This window comes from Myotis davidii, unplaced genomic scaffold, assembly GCF_000327345.1.
Source record: "Myotis davidii unplaced genomic scaffold, ASM32734v1 scaffold149, whole genome shotgun sequence".
NCBI lineage: Eukaryota > Metazoa > Chordata > Mammalia > Chiroptera > Vespertilionidae > Myotis > Myotis davidii.
This window is the reverse complement of record NW_006352194.1, coordinates 3,106,147-3,125,527: the sequence shown is the minus strand read 5'-3', so window position 1 is coordinate 3,125,527 and position 19,381 is coordinate 3,106,147. Positions and strand designations below refer to the sequence as shown.

The 19,381-nt window shown below is 55.5% G+C and overlaps 2 protein-coding genes across 5 annotated transcripts in view; one reads left to right on the top strand and one right to left on the bottom strand.

Moving 5' to 3' along the window:
• The window catches only part of GRHL3 (grainyhead like transcription factor 3), a 38,695-nt gene extending 30,062 nt beyond the window's left edge, over positions 1–8,633 (top strand). Inside the window, exons 13-16 of the mRNA XM_006777543.2 lie at positions 17–105; positions 995–1,080; positions 3,694–3,758; positions 7,786–8,633. Of these exons, the coding sequence (XP_006777606.1) occupies positions 17–105; positions 995–1,080; positions 3,694–3,758; positions 7,786–7,900 (355 nt within the window). The 3' untranslated portion in view covers positions 7,901–8,633. The remainder of the gene's footprint in view (positions 1–16; positions 106–994; positions 1,081–3,693; positions 3,759–7,785) is intronic.
• Positions 8,634–9,621: 988 nt separating this feature from the next.
• Positions 9,622–19,381, bottom strand: part of STPG1 (sperm-tail PG-rich repeat containing 1) — a 38,364-nt gene continuing 28,604 nt past the window's right edge. For all 4 annotated transcript variants that reach the window (XM_015557312.1, XM_015557311.1, XM_006777540.2 and 1 more), the window contains exons 8-9: positions 12,461–12,651; positions 9,622–10,767 (exon numbers count right to left, since the gene is read on the bottom strand). In XM_015557312.1, coding sequence (XP_015412798.1) covers positions 10,691–10,767; positions 12,461–12,651 — 268 coding nt within the window. In that variant the 3' untranslated portion in view covers positions 9,622–10,690. The remainder of the gene's footprint in view (positions 10,768–12,460; positions 12,652–19,381) is intronic.

The following is a 19,381-nucleotide window of genomic DNA, read 5'->3' as shown; positions in this document are numbered from 1 at the left end:
TCTGCCGTCCCCACAGGCTGCCTCTGAAGCGGACCTGCTTGCCCTTTGCTGAGGAGCTGGAGGCTCTGCCCTCCAAACAGGCCAAGGAAGACGACCTGCAGAGAGGTACCCTCACTACCCCCCCGCCTTTGTTGTTTGAGCCCTCTCACCCCAGCTCCCCGTGAGGCCTCCCCAAATCTCAATCACTGGTTCTGGCCCAGGCAGCCCCGGCAGCACCCATCCCAGCAGAGAGGGTGCGAGGGGCTGCTTTATGCCTTAGAGCCAAGGTTGGGCCAAGACTTGAGGATGGGGGAGGGGCAAGGGGGGCACCCAAGGTGCCTAGAGAGACAGTCATGGAGCTGGAGGGCTCCCGCCCCCCCCTGACCTTGTTGGACATGGGTGTCCTGGGGCGCTGGTCAAGGTGGCAGGCTGGTTATGTTGGGCAACCCCCCCTCCCCCACTTTCTCTAGAGGAGTTGGGAGCAGGGTGGGTTGCCGTAGCGGCTTTCTGGCTTGGACACTCTGAGCCTGTGGTTTCCTGGAAGAGAAGGACGGGCCTGAACCTCTGGGGGCCGTAACTGACCAGCAGGAAGACACCAGCCAGCAGCCAGGAGCCAAAGCTTCCCGCAGCCTTGACTTGGGCCTTGCCCTGCACTGGGTGTTTCCTAGAATTATTCATCCCCACAGCAACTCTGTGAAATAGGGCTGGTTCTACCCCACTCCCATTTGGGTGAAATGAGACTCAGTGATGTTAAACTGACAGGTGGGAGAGCGGGGATTCACGCCCGCCAAGATCAGCAGGGTCTGAGCAGGTGCCTGGGACCCACAGGGCCGGGGGAAAGGGGGTAGGGGTCCCAGCTGGGTCCAGACCCTCAGCAAGGGTTGGCTTTTTCTGCCAAAATCAGTCTTAGGTTAAGAAAGGAAGTGATATTTTTTAAGATCCCCACCGCCCCCTAAGGTATCCCTGGCTCATTTATCCTCCTCGAAGCACTAAAAGCCACCCCTTTGCTTCTCAGTTCTGTTGTATGTGCGGAGGGAGACTGAGGAGGTGTTTGACGCCCTCATGTTGAAGACCCCGGACCTGAAGGGGCTGAGGAATGCGGTAAGAGGCCTGCGGACCCCGTCTCGTGCTCCTGGGCACATACTTCCTCACTCTGCACCACACAGTCAGATTCCCACGGGCAGGCTCTGGGAAGGAGGGCACTGGAACCTTGGTGCTGTGGTGGCCCACCTGTCCCACCCACTTGGGAGGGCCTTCTGGGCCCGGCTGTGTGGGGGGCAGAGGGGGGAGCAGGGGAGGGAGAGGGGGGTGGTTTAAGCCTCTGTGATGTTATCTTGCAGCCAGAACCCTGGCTCCACCCTGGGAGTCGCACACACCATAAATCCTCCTTAATCTGATGGCTGCTGTTTGACAAGCCAGAGCTTTTTGTTGGCTTTGCAAACTTGTTTCTATTTTAATGGGAATGAAACCCCAAAAGGCCAGACCCCAGAGACACTTTTTTTCCTTCCCAGGGGGCCTCATTCCTGTAGCTTGTGGTTGGCTGAGAGGGCTGGGGGGAGGATGGAGTGCTGGCCAGGGAAACTGAAGGTGTGTCTGGGCAAGACCTTCCCCTACCACCACCCCCGAGCCACCAGAGCAGGTGACTCGGCCCCGAACAAAACCCACAGCAGCTTTGTGGCTCAGCGAACACTGCGCGAGCAGCCTCACCAGGGCCAGCGATGCTTAAAGGTCGGCCCACTCAGAAAAGCCACGTGGTTCCAACATCTTGGGCTGTGGAGGGGAAATGAATTAAAGCATAACACTGTCTACCTTTTGAAGACCCACTGTGTGCCAGGCATGCTGCATTTGCCAGCTCGCCATATTCTTTTAACAACCCTGTAAGTGGGTACTATTATTATCTCCTCATTTCCCATGAGGAAACAGCCTCCCAGCAGGAGGGCAGATAGCTTGCCAAGGTTACTCGCAGTGACAGAGCTGGGATCCGCCAGGCTCTCCCGCTCTCCTGTTCTCCTCACATATCATCAGCCCCACTTGGCACCAGCCCCAGGAAGCTGGGCTCACAAAAGGCCAGTAAATGTCATTTGAATGTAGACTCAATCTTGGGGTTGGAGAGAACCTTAAAGGGTCAGCTCCCCATCTAGTGCTTGAGCTCTCTCCCCAGTAATGCCATGGGTGCCCAGTCTTGACTTGTATACTTAGGGATGGAGAGCTTGTTACCTATGGAGCAGCCTGTGTTGGCTTTGTACAACTTACGGGTAGAAAATTCCTACGTTCTTGCCTGCATTGACTTGAGGCACTGCTGGTAGCTTCCAGTCACATCTCCACTAAGATAAATAGTCGGGGAATTTTTCTTGCCTGGAGGGCTCTCTGTCACAGCAGAGAATAACGGGGAGCCGAACTGATGCTCATCCTAAAAGGCCCAGTGAGGAACCTCCACCGGAAGCCCTTGGCGTGACGTTCCCTTCAAGTAACACCAACCTGCATCACTGACTGAGCCGTCAGTGCACTGGCCTGGGCCCTTTACATCATGGTCTCAGTTCATCTGCAGAACAACCCTGTTGTGTACATCCCATTGTTACACCCATTTTACAAACAGGGAAACTGGGACTCAGCAAAGCAAGAGTTCCATAACTCCGGGCAGTGGAGGTGGGACCAGTGTGTCAGCCCAGAGGAAACGAGTTCTGGGAGAAATGGCTGAAAGCTGTGAGTGCTGACGCGCTCACCGGCCTCTGAGCTGCGGTTTCCTCATCTGTAGAACAAGCTCCCGGGTCTGGGTTGTGATGGGGAGGAAACCTGGTTCTAGGCTAGGCCTTGGCACAGGCCTTACCTTCTTCCAGCTCAGCATCCACGCCCATCAAATGGGATTAGTAATTCCTGCTCGAAGGGGGAAATGTCTGGGTTACCCTCCCCCCACAATAGGGTAAGAGCATCCCTATTGCTCCACTTCTAAAACAATAGCAATGACCGGTTACTGAGTATCAGCCATGTATTTGGTATATACTAGGAACTGTCCTCTGTTTTATGTGGGCCAGTTCATTTAATTCTCCCAGCAGTCTTACGAGCTGGGCTCTGTAATGAGTGCACAGCTGGTGGAGGGGAGCCCTCAGCACTGGGACGATCTGTATTGGGACGTTAGGCTGGGGTTGAGGGAAGTGGTGATGCCCTTTGGGTTATTTTACAGACACTAACCATGCTGTTTGTCAAGAGTTTGTTGTGATGTGGGAAGGCTTATAATATACAAGGATAAGTTAACTACCTATGTGGGATAGAAAAGTATCTATATACATGGCCTGATGTTATATGGTGTTTATCTCTGGGAGACAGGATTATGGGTGATTGTAATCTTCTTCTTTGTATCTTTCCACAATCTGGATATATATTACTTTTTAAAAGATTCTCACCTAAGGATGTGTGTGGTGTTGTTGTTTTTTATTGATTGATGAGAGAGAGAGAGAGAGAGAGAGAGAGAGAAGCATCATTCGGTTGCCTCCTGCTTGTGCCACAGCCCGGGATCAACCTAGGCATGTGCCCTGACTGGGACTTGAATCCTCGACCTTTTAGTGTATGGGACAAAGCTCCAACCAACTGAGCCACACCAGCCAGGGCTGGACATATAACACTTTTATAATTAGGAAATTAAAAGTCATGATATAAAAGAATGGGATACTTCCACTTTGGGCAGCAGACAATGAACCCCCCACTGTTCTCTTCCAGATCTCTGAGAAGTATGGGCTTCCTGAAGAGAACATTTACAAAGTCTACAAGAAATGCAAGCGGGGGTAAGTGCCCAGGACGGCTCCCCCTCCCCGTCTCCACGCCTTCTAAAGTGTTGACTCATGGAGCTCCCAGCAGCTCCATTCTGACCAGCAGAGGCCTGCTACTCCGTGCTGAGTGGTGTTTGTACTTGGCTTTGTGGAGAGGACTAGGGGAGGTGGACTTGGGGAGAGAGCCCCCAGTCAGGCCAAGGTCACCCGCAGAGACCAGACAGTGAGGACTACTGGGAAGGAAAGGAGAGGGAGGTCGTGGGAAGTGCAGGGCCACGTGTCAGGAAACTCAAGTTCAAGTCCCAAGACCCCTGGATAAGCAAGTCACTTGGTTGTAATGATGATAATGGTGACTGCCATTCACTTGATCCCCTGCTTTGTGTAGGACAGTGTGCTGAGCATGTCTCGTTTAACCCTCAGCCACGCTGCGAGGTGGATGCTATTACACTTCACAGAGCGGGAAACTGAGGCTCGGAAGTGATAAGCTGTGTTCAGGGGCAGCAGCGGCGGGTAAAGCCTCGGGTAGAAGGGCCCAGCAGCGGTGCTACCCGCTGAGTCAGTGCCCAGAAGGGAGTGGCCGGCCGTGTGTCAGGAAAGGGGACTGTGATTGGGTGTGGTTTTGAGGGAGCCCCACCAGGGATGCTCCTCAGGCCTCCCCCACCTTCAGGTCTGCAGGAGGCATCGGGGAGTAAGATTTTACCCTCCAGGGGGTCAGACAGGGCCTGTCACCTCCCCTGGGCTCCTGGATTCGTGCTCAGGACGGCAGCTCCCTTTGTCCTCTTCAGGGAGATCCTTGGTGTGGGATCCACGTGGTCACTGCCCTCCCGGGCTTCCGTCCCCCGGTCAGAGGACTGTTATCTGGGTCACTTCACTAGCCCAGCTAAGCCCGCCCCCAGCAGAGAAAATCGCCATTGCCGCTCCCTGCCCAGAGGACCCAGCGCCAGGGCTCTGGGAAATACTCCCGGCCCCACTGCCCACACCTCCGACCAGGTCCTCCCTCCCTGAGCAGTCTAACTCCAGCCTCACGTACTGGCCGCCCCGGCAGTGAGCAGGCATTGCCCCCTGTGTATGGCTGTGGCCTGTCCTTTTTAGAAAACTGCGAAGTGAGGCAGGTTTTGGACTCAGGCTGAGGCCCCATCCAGTTAGGCCCAGGGGTGGCCTCCTTCCTCACAGGCCCAGCCCTGCCCCCCCTCCCTCCTCAATTTCCACCAGCTTCCCATAGAAGGGCGGGGTGGGGGAAGGTGTGCGCTCGCAGCCCCTGGGAAAGGATCCGTTGGTTTTGGTTGTATGAGTGTCTGGGGTTTTTTTTCTTTCAAGTTTCGGTTTCAAATTGGGGCTCACAGCAGAGGGCAGGCTCTGCTTTGCCCGGACAAGCCCAGCCCCACTTCCCCTTTCAGTGCCAGTGCCCACACCCCCTGGCTGCAGCCCCACCTGCGGCCAGCCTCCCTTACCCATCCCACCAGAGCTGGGCTGAGCGGCTGGGAGGTGCCCTTGAGTATGATTTGGGGTGTGGGGTAATACATAGAAGGTTGCCCCAACCCCTAGCCCCACTGGCTGAGTTGCAAATCTTTCCCTTAAGCCCAGCCAGCTAGTTAAGCCATAATTGTAACAACTTCCATTTGTGGTGCACGTTGTACATGCCGGGTGCTGGGCTGGATAACTCCGAGGGATCCTCTCAGTGACCCTCTGAGTTTGGGTGATCATCTCTGTTCCACAGAGGAGGAGGCTGAGGTTCTGAGTAGTCCCAGGATCACAGAGTTAGTAAATGGCAGGAGGAATCCTGCCCTAAAGGCTGTGCATGCACCCTACCCCCCCTTTTCCCCCCCCCCCCCGACTTTATCTTGCCTCCTGCTTTTTCCTCTAACCGCTAAGCAGTGAGCAAATACAGGCTGTGGCCAGGCCAGCCCCATAGCCCGGGGCATCACTCAGCAGCCCTTCAGAGGCACCCCACACCCACACACACCCCCAACCATGGAAACCTCAGGTCTAGGGTTGCCTCTGATGCCCAATGAGAAGAGCCCCCAAAAAGCCCCTTGGGAGAGGCCAGGCTCATTTGTCACCTCCCTAAGAGTCCGCGCTTCTCGTCTGAGGAGCAGCAAATTCTAATCAGTGGCCTCGTTATTTTCATAGAACCCTCCCGAGAGTCCTCTGGACAAAGGCAGATGCAATCAGCTTACAAGCACCGCTGAGTGCTTGAAAGATGAACAAATACATTGTTTTTGCTGGCAGCTGGCCAGGGGTTTCATGCGAACCAGGACAGAAGATGGCTAGAGCTAGCAAGTGACAGGAGGCCCACCTCCGGGACACGGTTCCTGACACCCCTGCCTCTAGGGCCCAGGGGTCAGTGACCTCTGAGGGGAAGGGTCCTGGGGCCTGTCTGGGCTCCCTCGGCACAGGTGTGCGCCTGGGCCCCTGGGAGGCCCTGCCTGGGCGCGGGAGGGAGGCATCTTCAGTGTGTGCACGTAGGCACTTAGTGCCTGGCACCCAGACACACCCTGTAAATGCCACTGCATGAAACATACAAAGCCCTGCCACTGACAGAGTGCCACCCCTCTGCCCTCCCTCCCCCCATCCCCGCTGCCCCCACAGACGCCCCTGTAAAGTGTAGGAACTACCAGCAGGACCTGAGGAAGAGGGAGCCTGCGCCAGGCTGCCTTCCGAAAAGCAGCAGCTGCTTGATGTTGCTGCAGAGACGACTGAACACAGGCAGTTGGCTTCTGCCCACCGCTGTCTCCATTGCCCCTCCGCCCTGGGGATGGTGGGGACAAGGCAACCGCCTCCCCTGGGGTCCTCAAAAGCAGGCAGCTACCTGCCAGGACCGTGGTCTGGGACTCTCACCCCACCCTCCTGCCCGTCCTAAAGTAATCTTGCCCTCATCTGAACTCTCCCCAGTCCTGAATTTTGCCTTCCTTATGTATGCCACTTTCTAATTTGTATTTATGGGGGTGGGGGGAATTTATTTTTCTTTATAAAAAAAAAAGATGCAATGGAGACAGAAGTCTGGATTCAGATCCCAGCTGGGCAATCTGTTGCCTGTGTGGCCCGAGGCAAATGACTTTACTCCTCTGAGCCTCGGGGTTCCCCATCATGAGCTAGAGTAACAGGGTAACAAGGCGTTGTTCTCCGGGCCATGCCAGATTCCAAACTCCTGGAGGACAGGCTCTAGGGTCTCTGTGACCCTTGTTTTTGTTTGGAGCAAGGCCCTGCATGTGGAAAGGCCCCGGCAAATGATGGTGGGATGGACTGGTGGATGGATGGGTGGATGGCTGGATGGATGGATGGACGGACGGACAAACGGACGGGTGAAAATACTCACTTCCGTTCCTGACAGGATCAGGCCGGGTCACCTCTTCCTGGGTCCTTCCCCAGGGAAGCGGCTCCTAGGTGCCCCTTGGCATGTGCTCTGGCTCTGACCCCCGCAGAGGCCCCGCCACGGAGGCTTCCTCCTCCTCAGGTTGGCCCAGGTCCTTGCCTGAAGCCTGACGGGTGGGGGGCGGGGGGGAGGGAGACGGCCAAGCTCCTCAAGTCTATTGTGCATCCAAGATGTCAGCTTCCGGGGACGGGGCTTGGACTGGGCTCGTGTGGTCCTCGCCTCTGGCTCAGGCGGCACATCTGAGTGGCACGTCGCTGTCTCCACACTGTCCACCCGCCACACCTCCTGCACTGGAACTCACACACTGTGTCTGCGTCCTCAGTCTGGCTGGCGACTAAGGAGCACTGAGTCTTCCCCCAAGTCTACCTTTGTTGCTCACAAGTGTCCTGCTCATATGTACTGAGAGGCACCCAGGCACAGTCGGGGGCATGGTAACTGGCAGGCCTGGTTTGAGTTGTGGCTCGGCCACTTGGGCATTGTGCCCTCCCCTGAAAGTGGGACAGGGAACCACCACCTTGCAGGTTGTGATGAGGGTCAGAGAGAAAGTCTGTGAGACGCTGGAAATAACGGGGGTCCCCGATATGTAGTAACCGTCACTATCATCCTTGTCACTCAGAGCCCTGAAGTCAAGGGGCCGCCCACAGTCTAGCCACGTCTCTTCTCTTCCAGAATCTTGGTCAACATGGACAACAACATCATTCAGCATTACAGCAACCATGTTGCCTTCCTGCTGGACATGGGGGAGCATGATGGCAAGATTCAGATCACCCTGAAGGAGCTGTGAGGACCCCGGCGGGGAGCTCCGGGCCAGGAGCCAGCTGCCAGTGGCCCCATGCCGCACACAACCTCTCCTCATGCCTCAGTGCCGTTACTTGAACGCCTTCCCAGAGGGAAGAGGCCCGTGTCCCCGACGTCAGGGCCAAGAAGGGACCTGGGAGGTGTCCTGACCCGAGCCCCAACCTCATGCTTGAATCCACTCTGAGCGCCGGCCAGCGCCTGCCCAGCCAGACAGCGCCGTCTTGGTGAGCGCTGCTCTGCGAGCTGCCTATCCCGGTGCCGGAGGCGGGCCTCGCTCCCAAAGCCAACCTGACCGCTGTCCGCTCCCATTCTTGGTCCCACCGACTGCAGACCAAGGATCTCTCACCCTGTGGTCAGTTAACTTGAACACTCTCGGTTTCCAGTGCAAATGACTTTGAAAAGACACTGTGGTGGACGCACCTCTTTCTCATGGACGTCCCCCGGGCCCGATGTAAATAATAGAGCTGATCGGCCACAACCACGTGGCTGCTCCATAAATGACCGACCACCCTGCTCACTGCTGTACACATTTCTCACTTACAGTTTTCATTTATGTTATAAATATATAAGTATATATTGTATATATATGCAACGTTTTATATTTTCACGGATACATTTTTATCATTTCAAAAAATGTGTATTTCACATTTCTTGGACTATTTTTTTAGCGGTTATTCAATTATGCATTTTGTATACTCATATAGTATTTAGTAATAAAATTCTGCCTATGTATTACTTCAAATGCCACACTTGTTCCTTCTGTGAACGTCTGCCAGGAGGAGAGGGTGAGAGTAGACACGGCCTGGCTGCTCCTGTCCTGGGGGCGTTTGCCCCAACTTGAAGGGCAGTGCTGTGCTGGGCACTAGTAAAGCAGGTGTCCCACCTGGAGGACACCCAGCTCTCTGCCCTGTGTGGTCCCAGAGCTGAATGTTATGACCTGGGGATCACTAACTGGATATGCAGAAGTCTTGGAAAGGGTCAGGATGACCTTGCTGGGGACCTGGTAGTTGGGGTCTGTGGGCAGAGCCATGGACCAACTTGGCTTGTGCCAACTCTGCCCTGTGTTCTTGGCTAAGTAATTTTCCCTGGAGCCTGCTCCTACCAGCCCAATGGCCTGCTAAGATCCTCCAGGGTCAGAGGGGCCTAAGAACCAAGGCCTGGGGTCTGGCCTCATTGTCAGGAGTCTCGGGTGAAGGAAAGTACAGCTCTAAGCGTCACTTTGAAAGCGTCCTCCAGAACAGCTAGCTCCCAAGGGACAGCCAGTGGCTTGCAGGGGAGAGTCCTTTGGGCTAAACAAAAAACTTTACATTGAAACACGGCTGTAAACATCTCAAATCAAGACACTGCACATTGTAAGTATTTCCCAGATTCTGTTGCGAGACCTGCAGCTCTGGCAACAGTTTGCGGGACCCGAGTTGGATGCCCCTGTAGGTAGGCAGCAGCCTCAGCTCCCAGGCCCCTGACCCCATCCCTGCATCACCTGTTCTGCTCCATGCATTGCCCACCCAGCCCTGGAAGAGCTTGACCATGAGCCTGTAAACTCTGCTCCAACTCTTCAAGGAGAAGGGCCTGCGGGGGTGGGAGCACCAGGCCGCCTTAGATCCAGACTCTATGGCTCCCGCACGGAGCTCCCGCCACCTCCAACGTCTCCCAAAGCAATGGGCGCTTGCGGGAATCAGAGGTCACATAGAGGCCAGCTTTGGTGAGATGTAAGAATTCAATTTAATTGGATGTTATTCCATCCTTCCAACCCCTACCTAAGTGGAGAGCCAGTCAGCAGCCAGTTTTGACATGGGGGCCCAGGATGTAGCATTTCCAGAGAAAAGTCAAGGAGGGAGCAAAAGGGAAGAGAGAGCCTTGTCCTCGCTGGGGCAAGGGCAGGCTGCCTGGGAGAGTTCCACTTACAAACGGAAAGACAATGCCAACATCTGGGGAAGGAGGGGGGGTGTGGCTACTTCTACCTTCTCCTGGTTCTTTGGGAATCTTCTCCTCTTGCCGAGGGGAAATGACAGGCCAGAAAAGATGCATTAAAGATGTGTCAAACTAGAGCAGGAGGTTGGGGAGCCCAGCCCAGGAAGGGGAAAGGTCGGGTGAGAGTGAGAACCTGCAGGCTCAGGGTGTTGCGTGGCTCCCGTGCCCCCCAGAACCTCTGTGTCCCGGCTCTGGCTCCAGCAGGGCCCCGCCCATATGTGCTGTTGAATACAGGGCCAATAAGCACGTGGCAGCCTCTCCTGAGGGTAGGTGCTGAGCACAGGTGCCCAGGGACTGGCTGCCATGCTCTTCCTGAAGGTGAGATTCAAGGGCTTAGTGGGGGGCAAGGAGCCCAGGCAACCCCTTCGTGTCTGTGTTACTAGCGCCTGTGAGCCTTCCAGCTCTGGGAACACCAGGAGGGTCGGGAAGCCGAGGCCAGAAGGATGTGCTGTCCGCCCTGCAGATGCACGCGGGCCCCGGAGCCCTGGGCAGCACCAGGCTGCCAGGCAGGGCATCTGCCCTCCTCTCCCTTCTCCCTGGAGCCCGAGCTGCAGGAGCCCCTGGCGTCTGAGGGCAGGGTGCAGACAGCAGCCTGGCCAGGTGCCTGGCGAAGGAACCGGGAGGCTCTGTCCTCTCCTCTTCTTCTCAGGAAACCATGAAGTCAGCAGGAGTGGGGGCCCAATGGCCAGGAGGCAGCTCGAGCCCAGCTGAACACCAGACCCAGGTGGCAGAGCTGCCCCACGTCAGCCCTGGGCACCTGCGTGGGGCCGCTGGTGGCTGGCCTTTCCCGTGCCCTGTGAGGCCGCTACAATACCGGGATCCACCTGTTGCCCTCGTTGTAGAGAAAGGACTGCTTCCCAGGGAGCTCCGGCTTGTAGGTGGCTGTGAGGAGAGAGGGGCAGTGTGAAGACGGAGAAGGCCAGTTGCAGGAGTCTCTTTCGTTCTACGTCAGAGCTGGCGAGGCCAGTGGTTCTTAACTGGCCGAGGTAGGACTCGAACTCTGGTTTCCCACCTTCTTTAACCCCTTTTCAGTTCTTTGACAACGAAAAATTTACAAAAGATCTTTCTATGTAATTTGGGGGGAGGGGGGAAGAAGGACTGAGTCAAACGATACTCTTAAGAAGCAAGGTGTCAGCTTGGTGGGGTTTTGTTTTGATTGATTTCAGAAATTTCCAGAAAAGCAAAAGCCATGACCCTGCAGGTCCTTTAGAAAACCAGCAGCCAGAACCACAGAGGCTTGGGAACTCACACTGACACTGACTTGGTTAACGAGGGGCCATGGGTGACCTCTGTTGGTTACCTGGGAAGCTGCTGATGGGGGCACCTGGCAGTCCAGGTACATCTGTACCCCCTGGGGCCAAGGAGGCAGATCTTTGCCTGTGCTCACGCCCAGGAGGGACCGACCGACCCGTGTGCCAGGTGTCCCGCACCAGGCACAGCGCAGAGAAGACACGGACACAAAGCTCTTAAGGGTCTGGGCCCAACAGGGTCAGACAAGGGTCTCCCCTGGACCCCGGGCCTCCGGAGACCGCCCATGGGAGCTCAGCATTCACAGAAGCATCAGCACAACCCAGATGCTGAACCAGAATGAGCTCTGCCTGGACCGACCAAACGACCTGAGGGTCAAACCGCTGCTGTCTTGTTGGCTTGACCACGTTTCCAAGGCCAAAGCTATGCAAGTGCCTTTCTCCCTGTCCTGTCCACCTTCCATTCTTCTCACCTGTGAGTTTGGAGGGGAAGGTGTCTCCCCACGACCGACGCACAGGGCTTAAGTCATCTGTGCCTCCCCAGGGTGGGAGCAGCATCCATGCTCATTGAAAGACTGAATTGAACAGGCCTGGCAGCTGCCTCAGCTCCACCTTCCTCCGCCCACCCCACCTGCACACCAGCACACTTGTCCGTGCACACCTGACCCGTGCCCCTAGTTCTGGTCAATGTCAAGGGGAGGAAAATAGCTAAGGGGCTCCATAGACAGCTCCAAACAGGTCCCTCGTGGGATTAGCCCCAGGTAGGTACCTGAGGTCACAGGGTATCACCGATGAAGCTCACCTGTGAACTAGACGGCTTCACAGAGCTGCCCACTAAATAGTCCCCGGTTCATGCCCGAGACCTGTGGACACCTTGCTCTCCCGGCTCCCCGTCCATGAAGTGACTCAGCCAAGCGAGGCCAGTGATTAAAACATTTGTGAGAACATGAACTTGTTGACCACCTGACAAGAGCTATGGCCCCTTAGCCCAGAAGAGAATGTCTGCAGACAAGGTCAGGGTCACAGACCCCTGGAGCCTGTCTCTGAGCCTCTCGATGGTCATGGTTCTTGGTTATGAATCCCTGGCCTGGATCATCTCTAAGAGCCCTCTCACTTTAAACACACACACACACACACACACACACACACACACACACACACACACAACTTTCATACTCAGAAAGTGTAAGCTGAAAAGTCTTCTAAATCCACTCTAACCCCTATAACCTGTTTGGCAAACAACCTATAAACCAGTGGCATTTGATGGCCCAGGAATGACAAACAATTCCAGATTTGGTTTTTACAATCATTTCAAACAACCCTCTAACCTGGGCCAGGCAAGCCTGGTTGAGTCGGCGCCACTGACCACCGCTTGGTGGTGGACACGAACGATGCACTGGAGATTAAATACTTGGGGGGCCCGGCGTAGTCCACAATCTCGTACTGACCAGGGCCTGGGAGAGGCGGCTTCATGGGCAGAGACAGAGGCTGGGTGGAGAAGTTCAGGATGGGGTGTCTCCTTAAAACAAGACAAAATGGGAAGATGTCACTAGCGCGGTCTATTGGGGAAATGGTAGTTTTTAGACGTAGCCAGGACCTGCCCAGCAGCAAGCCGTCTGCAGGTGGACAGGGCATGGCACCAGGAGACCTATTTCTTCGTGTGGATCCACTGCTGTGAGCTGGGGGCCTGGGACCTCAGTTTCCTCATCTGCACGATGGTGATCCTAATAGTGCCCACAGCGCAGGCCTGTTGTCAGGGCTCAGTGAGATGGGACAGAAAACACAAACACCGCCCAGCACCACGGGAGAGCTCCGCACACGTTGTTGTAATGATGTTGCTGAGCTAATCAGGAATGGCAGACAGCACTGACCTCATCGTCAACCCTGCTCGACTGGCAGGGCCTGGCTGGAGCTCGGTGTACAGAACGAGGCTTCGCATGGGCTCTATGAAGAGCACTGTGATCGACTTGTGATGTCTGCCATGGCCAGGGAAAGTGAACAGGCATCCCGGTTCCAGGGATTTGCTATCCCAAGTCTGGTAGATCGCTAGAGACCATTCTGGTATTGACTCCCTAGAGCCCACCACATGTCTTCCTGTCGAGGCAGGACATGGGAGTAGAAAAACGCTGGGTTGGGGATTAAGGGGCCTCTGCATAGCACACCCCTTCCATTGCCATGGTCCATTTTCAGGTCTGTCTCCCCCTCCTTCAGAGAGGGGAGCCTTTCATCTTTCATGCCTGGTGTTGAGAGAATGAATGAGAGAAGTGGAATCTGTACTTAACCCTTGCTCTGACAGCAATTCACTCGGTGCCTCAGTCTCCCCATCTGTAAAACGAGGGCGGTGGGATAGGATGGCCTCTGAGGTCCCTGCCGGCTGTGACATTTCATCAACCCTTGATTCAAAGAGGGGCCACTGGGCTGCCCAGGGAATTCTGAGATTGTTATGGGAATCATACTCCTCTCCCAGCCATTCCATAGAAGGGCTGCCTGCTCCCGCCTCACACCGGAGGCTTCTCCCAAGCTCTCACCGAAGGAAGAGGAGTTCTCAGAGAACTGAACAGCCACAGAGACTCACCCCAGCTTGAAGCCAGCCCAGCGGAACAGAGGAGGGAACTGGGATCCTGGCCACGGAGGCTCTGCCGCCCTGTGGCCAGCACCTTCCGGAACAGAGGCGTTCTTAAACTCAGCGAGCAGGTGGGGACCTAGAGCGTCTCAGCCAACCTCCTTATTTTGCTAAAGAAATCGGTGCCCAGAGAAAGCTAGTCGCCCCAAGTGCAAAGCACGTCAGGGGTAATGCGGGCCCAGAACCCAAGTCTCCCTGGTGCCTAATCATCAGGGGAAGGCATCGGGGGAATTTTTGAGGCTGAGAGTCACCCAGACCTGAGTCTGAATTCTAGGCGTGCCACTCCCAGGCAACAAGACTCAGACAAGTCCCCTAACCTGTCCACCCGTGGCAAGGTGCAATGCCACCCACTCTTTCTACAGGATTTGATGGAGAAAAGGCATGCCAGACACCTAGCACAGTGCCAGCACACAGTAAGTGCTCAATAAAATGAGGCATTGCTATTGTTAGGATTCCTACAGCACTCTGCCCAGCTGCTTGGTCTCAGAGCAGCACCCAAGCCTCAGGAAAGGGGGGCTAGAGGGCTCCCTCACAGTCACCCAGAGGGTGGACACTCCCACTGCCGGGGGAGGGGGCGGTCAAACAGCTGGCTTTGATGCTTATGTTTAGAACAAAGGTGCCCGAGGAAAAGGGGGGAAAACATTGCCTCCCCCCCCGCCTACCCCCAGCTGGCGTGGGAGAACTGGCTATAGTGTGTGTCAGCCACGTCTCCCCTTATAGATAGAAGCTGGCTGCTCTTTGCTCTGGCTGGGTCACCTCTTCAAAGAACTCCCAGAAATTGGATGAGTGTGTGACTGACACAGCTGGGAAACAGCCTTGATCCCTGGACATTAGGTCTGAAATGAGCCAACCGCTGTATGAGGTCACCCCATTGTCTGAGTCTCCCCCAAGCCCGACTCTTTGAGATACCATGAGCTGCCTCCTTTCCCAACCAGGCACACCTGCCGGAGGCTGAGCAGGCAAGGGCAGGGTCTGTCAGCATTCTTGGAGAAAATGGGTCAAAAAAGAAAAAGAAAAAGAAAATGGGTGGGAGAGGTCCCTTGCCCTCCAGGCCACCAGCACACCCAGGAGTGGCTGGGCCCTGCCAGCTCAGCTCTGGGTCTGCAGAGAGTGCCGGCCATGTGTGCGGCTCTGCAGCAGGCACCCCGGGGCGTCCAGTCTCTTCTGTGTGAAGACCCAGGCCCTGAACACCCCTGAGGGCTGACAGTCCACTGCAGTGACAATCACGCTGGTGATGGCTGAAGGCAGGGCCGCTTTGCGCTCAGGCGCCCCCAGTCGCTGGCTGTGTGTCCTCAGAAGTCTCTGCCTCCCAGGCCTGTTTCTGCTTCTGTAGAATGAAGGGTGATACCTGCCACCCAGGTTGTTATGAAAACTAGCTAGTGCTTTACTTGCATTATTTTTTAAATATTAAATATTAAACTAGAGATAAAAACTACACTGAGAGTGCATCGAGAGATACATAGAGAGATAAAGATGATAGATAGATAGATAGATAGATAGATAGATAGATAGATAGATAGACAGATAGATGAGAGAGAGAGAGAGAGAGAGAGAGAGAGAGAACAATCTACCCTAGAAGGGCCAGCATTTGCCCTGAAAGGGACGCAGGAATTTTTTAGGTAGGAAAGGTGGGCAAGAGGGTATTTCCAGCAGCGTAAACAGCAGGGCAAAGGCTGCAGCCCCACGTGACAGGACCTAGGGCGCAAGAAGACGAAGGGTGAGCCACCTTGCCTGCCTTCAAACCTCCATCCGCCTGTGATTTCTGGGTTTCTGATCATCCGCCCTCCCAGACCCTGATGAGAAGCTAAAGGAAAAGCTTCCATGTATGGCCTCTCGGTACAGCCCCACCTCCTGTGTCCTCTGCTCCCATGCTGCCTTCTGGAAACACCCAACACCACACTGTTCAGCAACTCCGTGCCTTTGCCCATGCTGTTCCTTCTGCCTTTCCCTGCAAACTCTGATTCCATCTTCACTTCTCTCCTGCAGGGAAACTCGCAGGCCGCAGCCCTCTCTCCTCCCCGCCCCCACCTCCCTCCTGGGGGAGCCTGGGTTCGGACCCTGCTCCAGCACCCTGGTGAGTCTGCACTTGGCCTGTTAAGTCTATGTACAGTACCGACCTGTGGGAGAATTGGAAGCACGGCCCCAGATAATATCAGTGTAGCTGGCCCCTCCAGACATTAGCCATTCTTTCCTCTGCACAGAACTAACTCACTGTTTCTCTGCCCCTCACTTGGCTAGCTCTTGAGGGAGGGGGTTGTGTCTGACTCATCTTTGAGGACATTTGCTGAACAGCGGAGAAAAGCAGAGGGTTGGAGCCAGTGGGGGAGCCCAGACATCTGGACTCCCCCACTCCAGACAGATCTATCAGGTCCAGGGCTGCTCCCTCTGTGCGGCGGCGGGGCTGGGCCCATCGCAAAGGTCGGGCTGGATCAAACCCGGGGCAGCCCTCCGAGCTTTTCGAGTGGCTTTTATGAGCCTCATGGCTCAGTTATAAAAGCCACCCTGGTCCTGCCCCGTGGAAAGAAAACATCTTTCAAAGCTCTGAGGCGGCCACGGCTGGATTAAGTGTGTTTGCAGCTTCCAACGTGAGCTGCTTGCAAATCGTGGAGAATAATGAATGTGTCAGAGGGCCCAGCAGGTCACTGGGGGTGGCATGGAGACCCCGGGGACACTCCCAGCGCAGACTCTGCCTCGGGGGTTCCCAGGGTCTGAAGGGATAAAGGGGCAATTTTTCTCCTCATTACAGGGCAGCCGATGCCTCAGGGCTGGAGGGTAGTGTCTGTTTAGCAGGTAGCAGGTGACAGATTACAGCTTTGGGAAGAAACGCCATATCTAATTGACAACCCCAGGGGAACTTTAGGTGGGTCCCTCCTAATCACCCAAAGTGAAGGGGAGCCGAGGGCTTGATTCTCCGGGCCCAGCCGTGACAGGGCAGCGTGTCACTGCAAAACCAGCAGCTGAGGGCGCCCAGGAGTAGGGCCAGGGTGAAAGATGGCGGTGGGAGTTTCACCTCCTGGCGGGAGGGCGAGGGTGAGTTGGAAGGCTGAGCTGGGAGGAACGGTTTATCTCCAAAAGCCCTGCTCACCCTGATCCATTGAGTCATCACTGACCAACGCTCAGGACCTGACGATAGGAAGCCGTGGCAGGCCCTTCGCTCGGCAGCCCCCTGGGAGCTGGTGAGTCCTCTGAGCTTCTGAGTCAGCAAAGTGGCCAGAGCAGAGGCCCCTGTGGCGTGTTCTTCAACAAGGAACCCAGAAATGGCCGCAAACAGCCCCCCAGCCCTCGAACAGCATCCGCCCTACAGGGGCCACTCAAGACACGGAGTCCCGCCTGGCCAGTGTGGCTCAGTGGTTGAGTGGCGACCTATGAACCAGGAGGTCACAGTTCCATTCCTGGTCAGGGCACATGCCTGGGTTTCTGACTGGATCCCCAGTGTGGAGCCTGCAGAGGCAGCTGATCAATGATTCTCTCTCATCATTGATGTTTCTATCTCTCTCTCCTTCTCTCTTCCTCTCTGAAATCAATAAAAATATATTAAATTTTTTTTAAAAAGTAATACCAGTTGAGTGTAGAGCAGTGGTTCTCAACCTTGGCTGCACATTAGAATCACCTGGGAATCTTTTTAAAATCCTGATTTCTGGGCCTCATTCTCCGGAAATTCTGTTTCTTTGTTATGGGGTGAGGCCAGAACATTAGTAACAAAGAAACAGAATTTCCAGAGGACGGGGCCCGGAAATCAGGATTTTAAAGATTCCCAGGTGATTCTAACATGCAGCCACGGCTGAGAACCACTGGTGTAGCGGATCCTCTTCAACATGAAAGCCCACGGGACGCCGTGCCTGGTGGCCTCTGTGGGCGATCTAATCTTCTTATTGCCGGCACCTTACAAGGGTTTGTTCCAATTCACAGAGGATGGATTTGGATTTCCTGGGAGTTCAGTGACCCCGCCTTCCAGGTTCTCGGGCCGGGGAGAGGGGAAGGCAGGAGTTTGGGGGTGACGGCCAGCCTGTGCTTATCCCTCTGCCACAAGCCTCCCAAGAGACGCGACAGACTCAGCCCCTGCGGCCTCCTGAGCGCCTGTCACCTCGCCACCCTCTCACCACTCTGGGCGCCACTCCTGCTGGTGGGTAACATGGGACTAACATCCCCCGGTTCCCCCTACACCCCGAAGACAGCAGAACCTATGTATCATTTTGCAAGTTGGACCCTGCCCCAAACGGGGAGCCAAGCCCTTCCAACCCAAGACACACGGTCACATGCGTGTTCAGTGCATGTATAGCAAACTGCATGGACCTTCGCAGGGGCCTGAGTCCCGGAACACGGGCGCCCAGGCACTCCTGTCCCTCTTCCCTCCGGGACATAGGGGAGCCGGCAAAACTCGCATTGAGAGCCTGTATCTTTCTTCATCTTACATCATTCCTCCATCATTCAACATAATGGCTGGATCTGTTTTTAGAATAACCCAAAGTACACTCTAGTTTTTATCTTCCCGTTTTTTAAGTGAAATCACAGATCTCAGCTCCATCCTTTCCACATGAATTAAAAATCTATTTGTTGGACCTCCTTTGTGGCTCCCGGCTGGCTCTGTGTTCACTGCCCCCTCTGTGCTCTCCTGGGCTCATGGAGCGTCAGGAATGAAAGGACCTCCCCTCTTTTCACACAGAGAGAAACGAAGGCCAGAGCGGTGCTGAGAGCAGCCCCAGGCCCCAGAGCCAGTGAACACAGGTGTCCTGCCACAGAGGCTGGGACACCATCTGCTCACCCAGGTAAGCCTGAATGTAAGAGACACTGGGCTTAATAGGTTCCTTTGTGCCGGCCTTCTCAGAGCCGTTAATAAGCCCACACTCACTGCGATGCTCCGGGGGCAGAGGGTTTATAAGTAGTGTTTCCGAGGCTTATTAACCATGGATCCATTATTCACAGAGCATCACGGAGAGCCGGTGCGCCCCAGACACCCCCAGACACGCCAGCACCACAGCACTGCTCCGCTGGAGAGAGGGGCTGTGTGTGGCTACTGGCCAGCATTCTGCCACCTGTGCCCCGGCCTGGCCCTGCATTGCTCCAGGTGAGCCTGGCTGGGGTGTATGCTGTTCTGTTCACCTGAGCAGCTCCATAGCCTCCAGCAGGAACCTGAAGCCTCCAGGGCCTGTGGACCGGCAGGTACAAGGCCGTTTAGTGAGAATATTTCAAACCGCTCATCTCGATTTAAGCGCAGCCAAGTGACACTTCTCTGGGGAAAGTGTTTAAACACGGAGCAGTCCCCACGCTCCTTTCCCCATTTCCTGACAAAGCTTCCAGATGCGGGCTGGGGGCTTGAGCGGCCATGCCAAACACCAGCTGCTCCTATATCCTTACACTCAAGGCTCAGTGCATGACATTTGTGCACTGGCCCCGGGGTCCCTCAGCACAGCCTATGCCCTCTCACAGTCCAGGACCCCCGAGGGGTCCTTAGCGCTGCCACAGAGGCTGGAGAGGCTCCCGCCACCACCGCTGCGCTCGCCAGCCATGAGCCCAGCTTCTGGCTGAGCAGTACCCTCCCTGTGGGAGCCCACTGACCACCAGGGGCAGCTCCAGCATTGAGCATCTGCCCCCTCGTGGTCGGTGCACGTCATAGCGACCGATCATT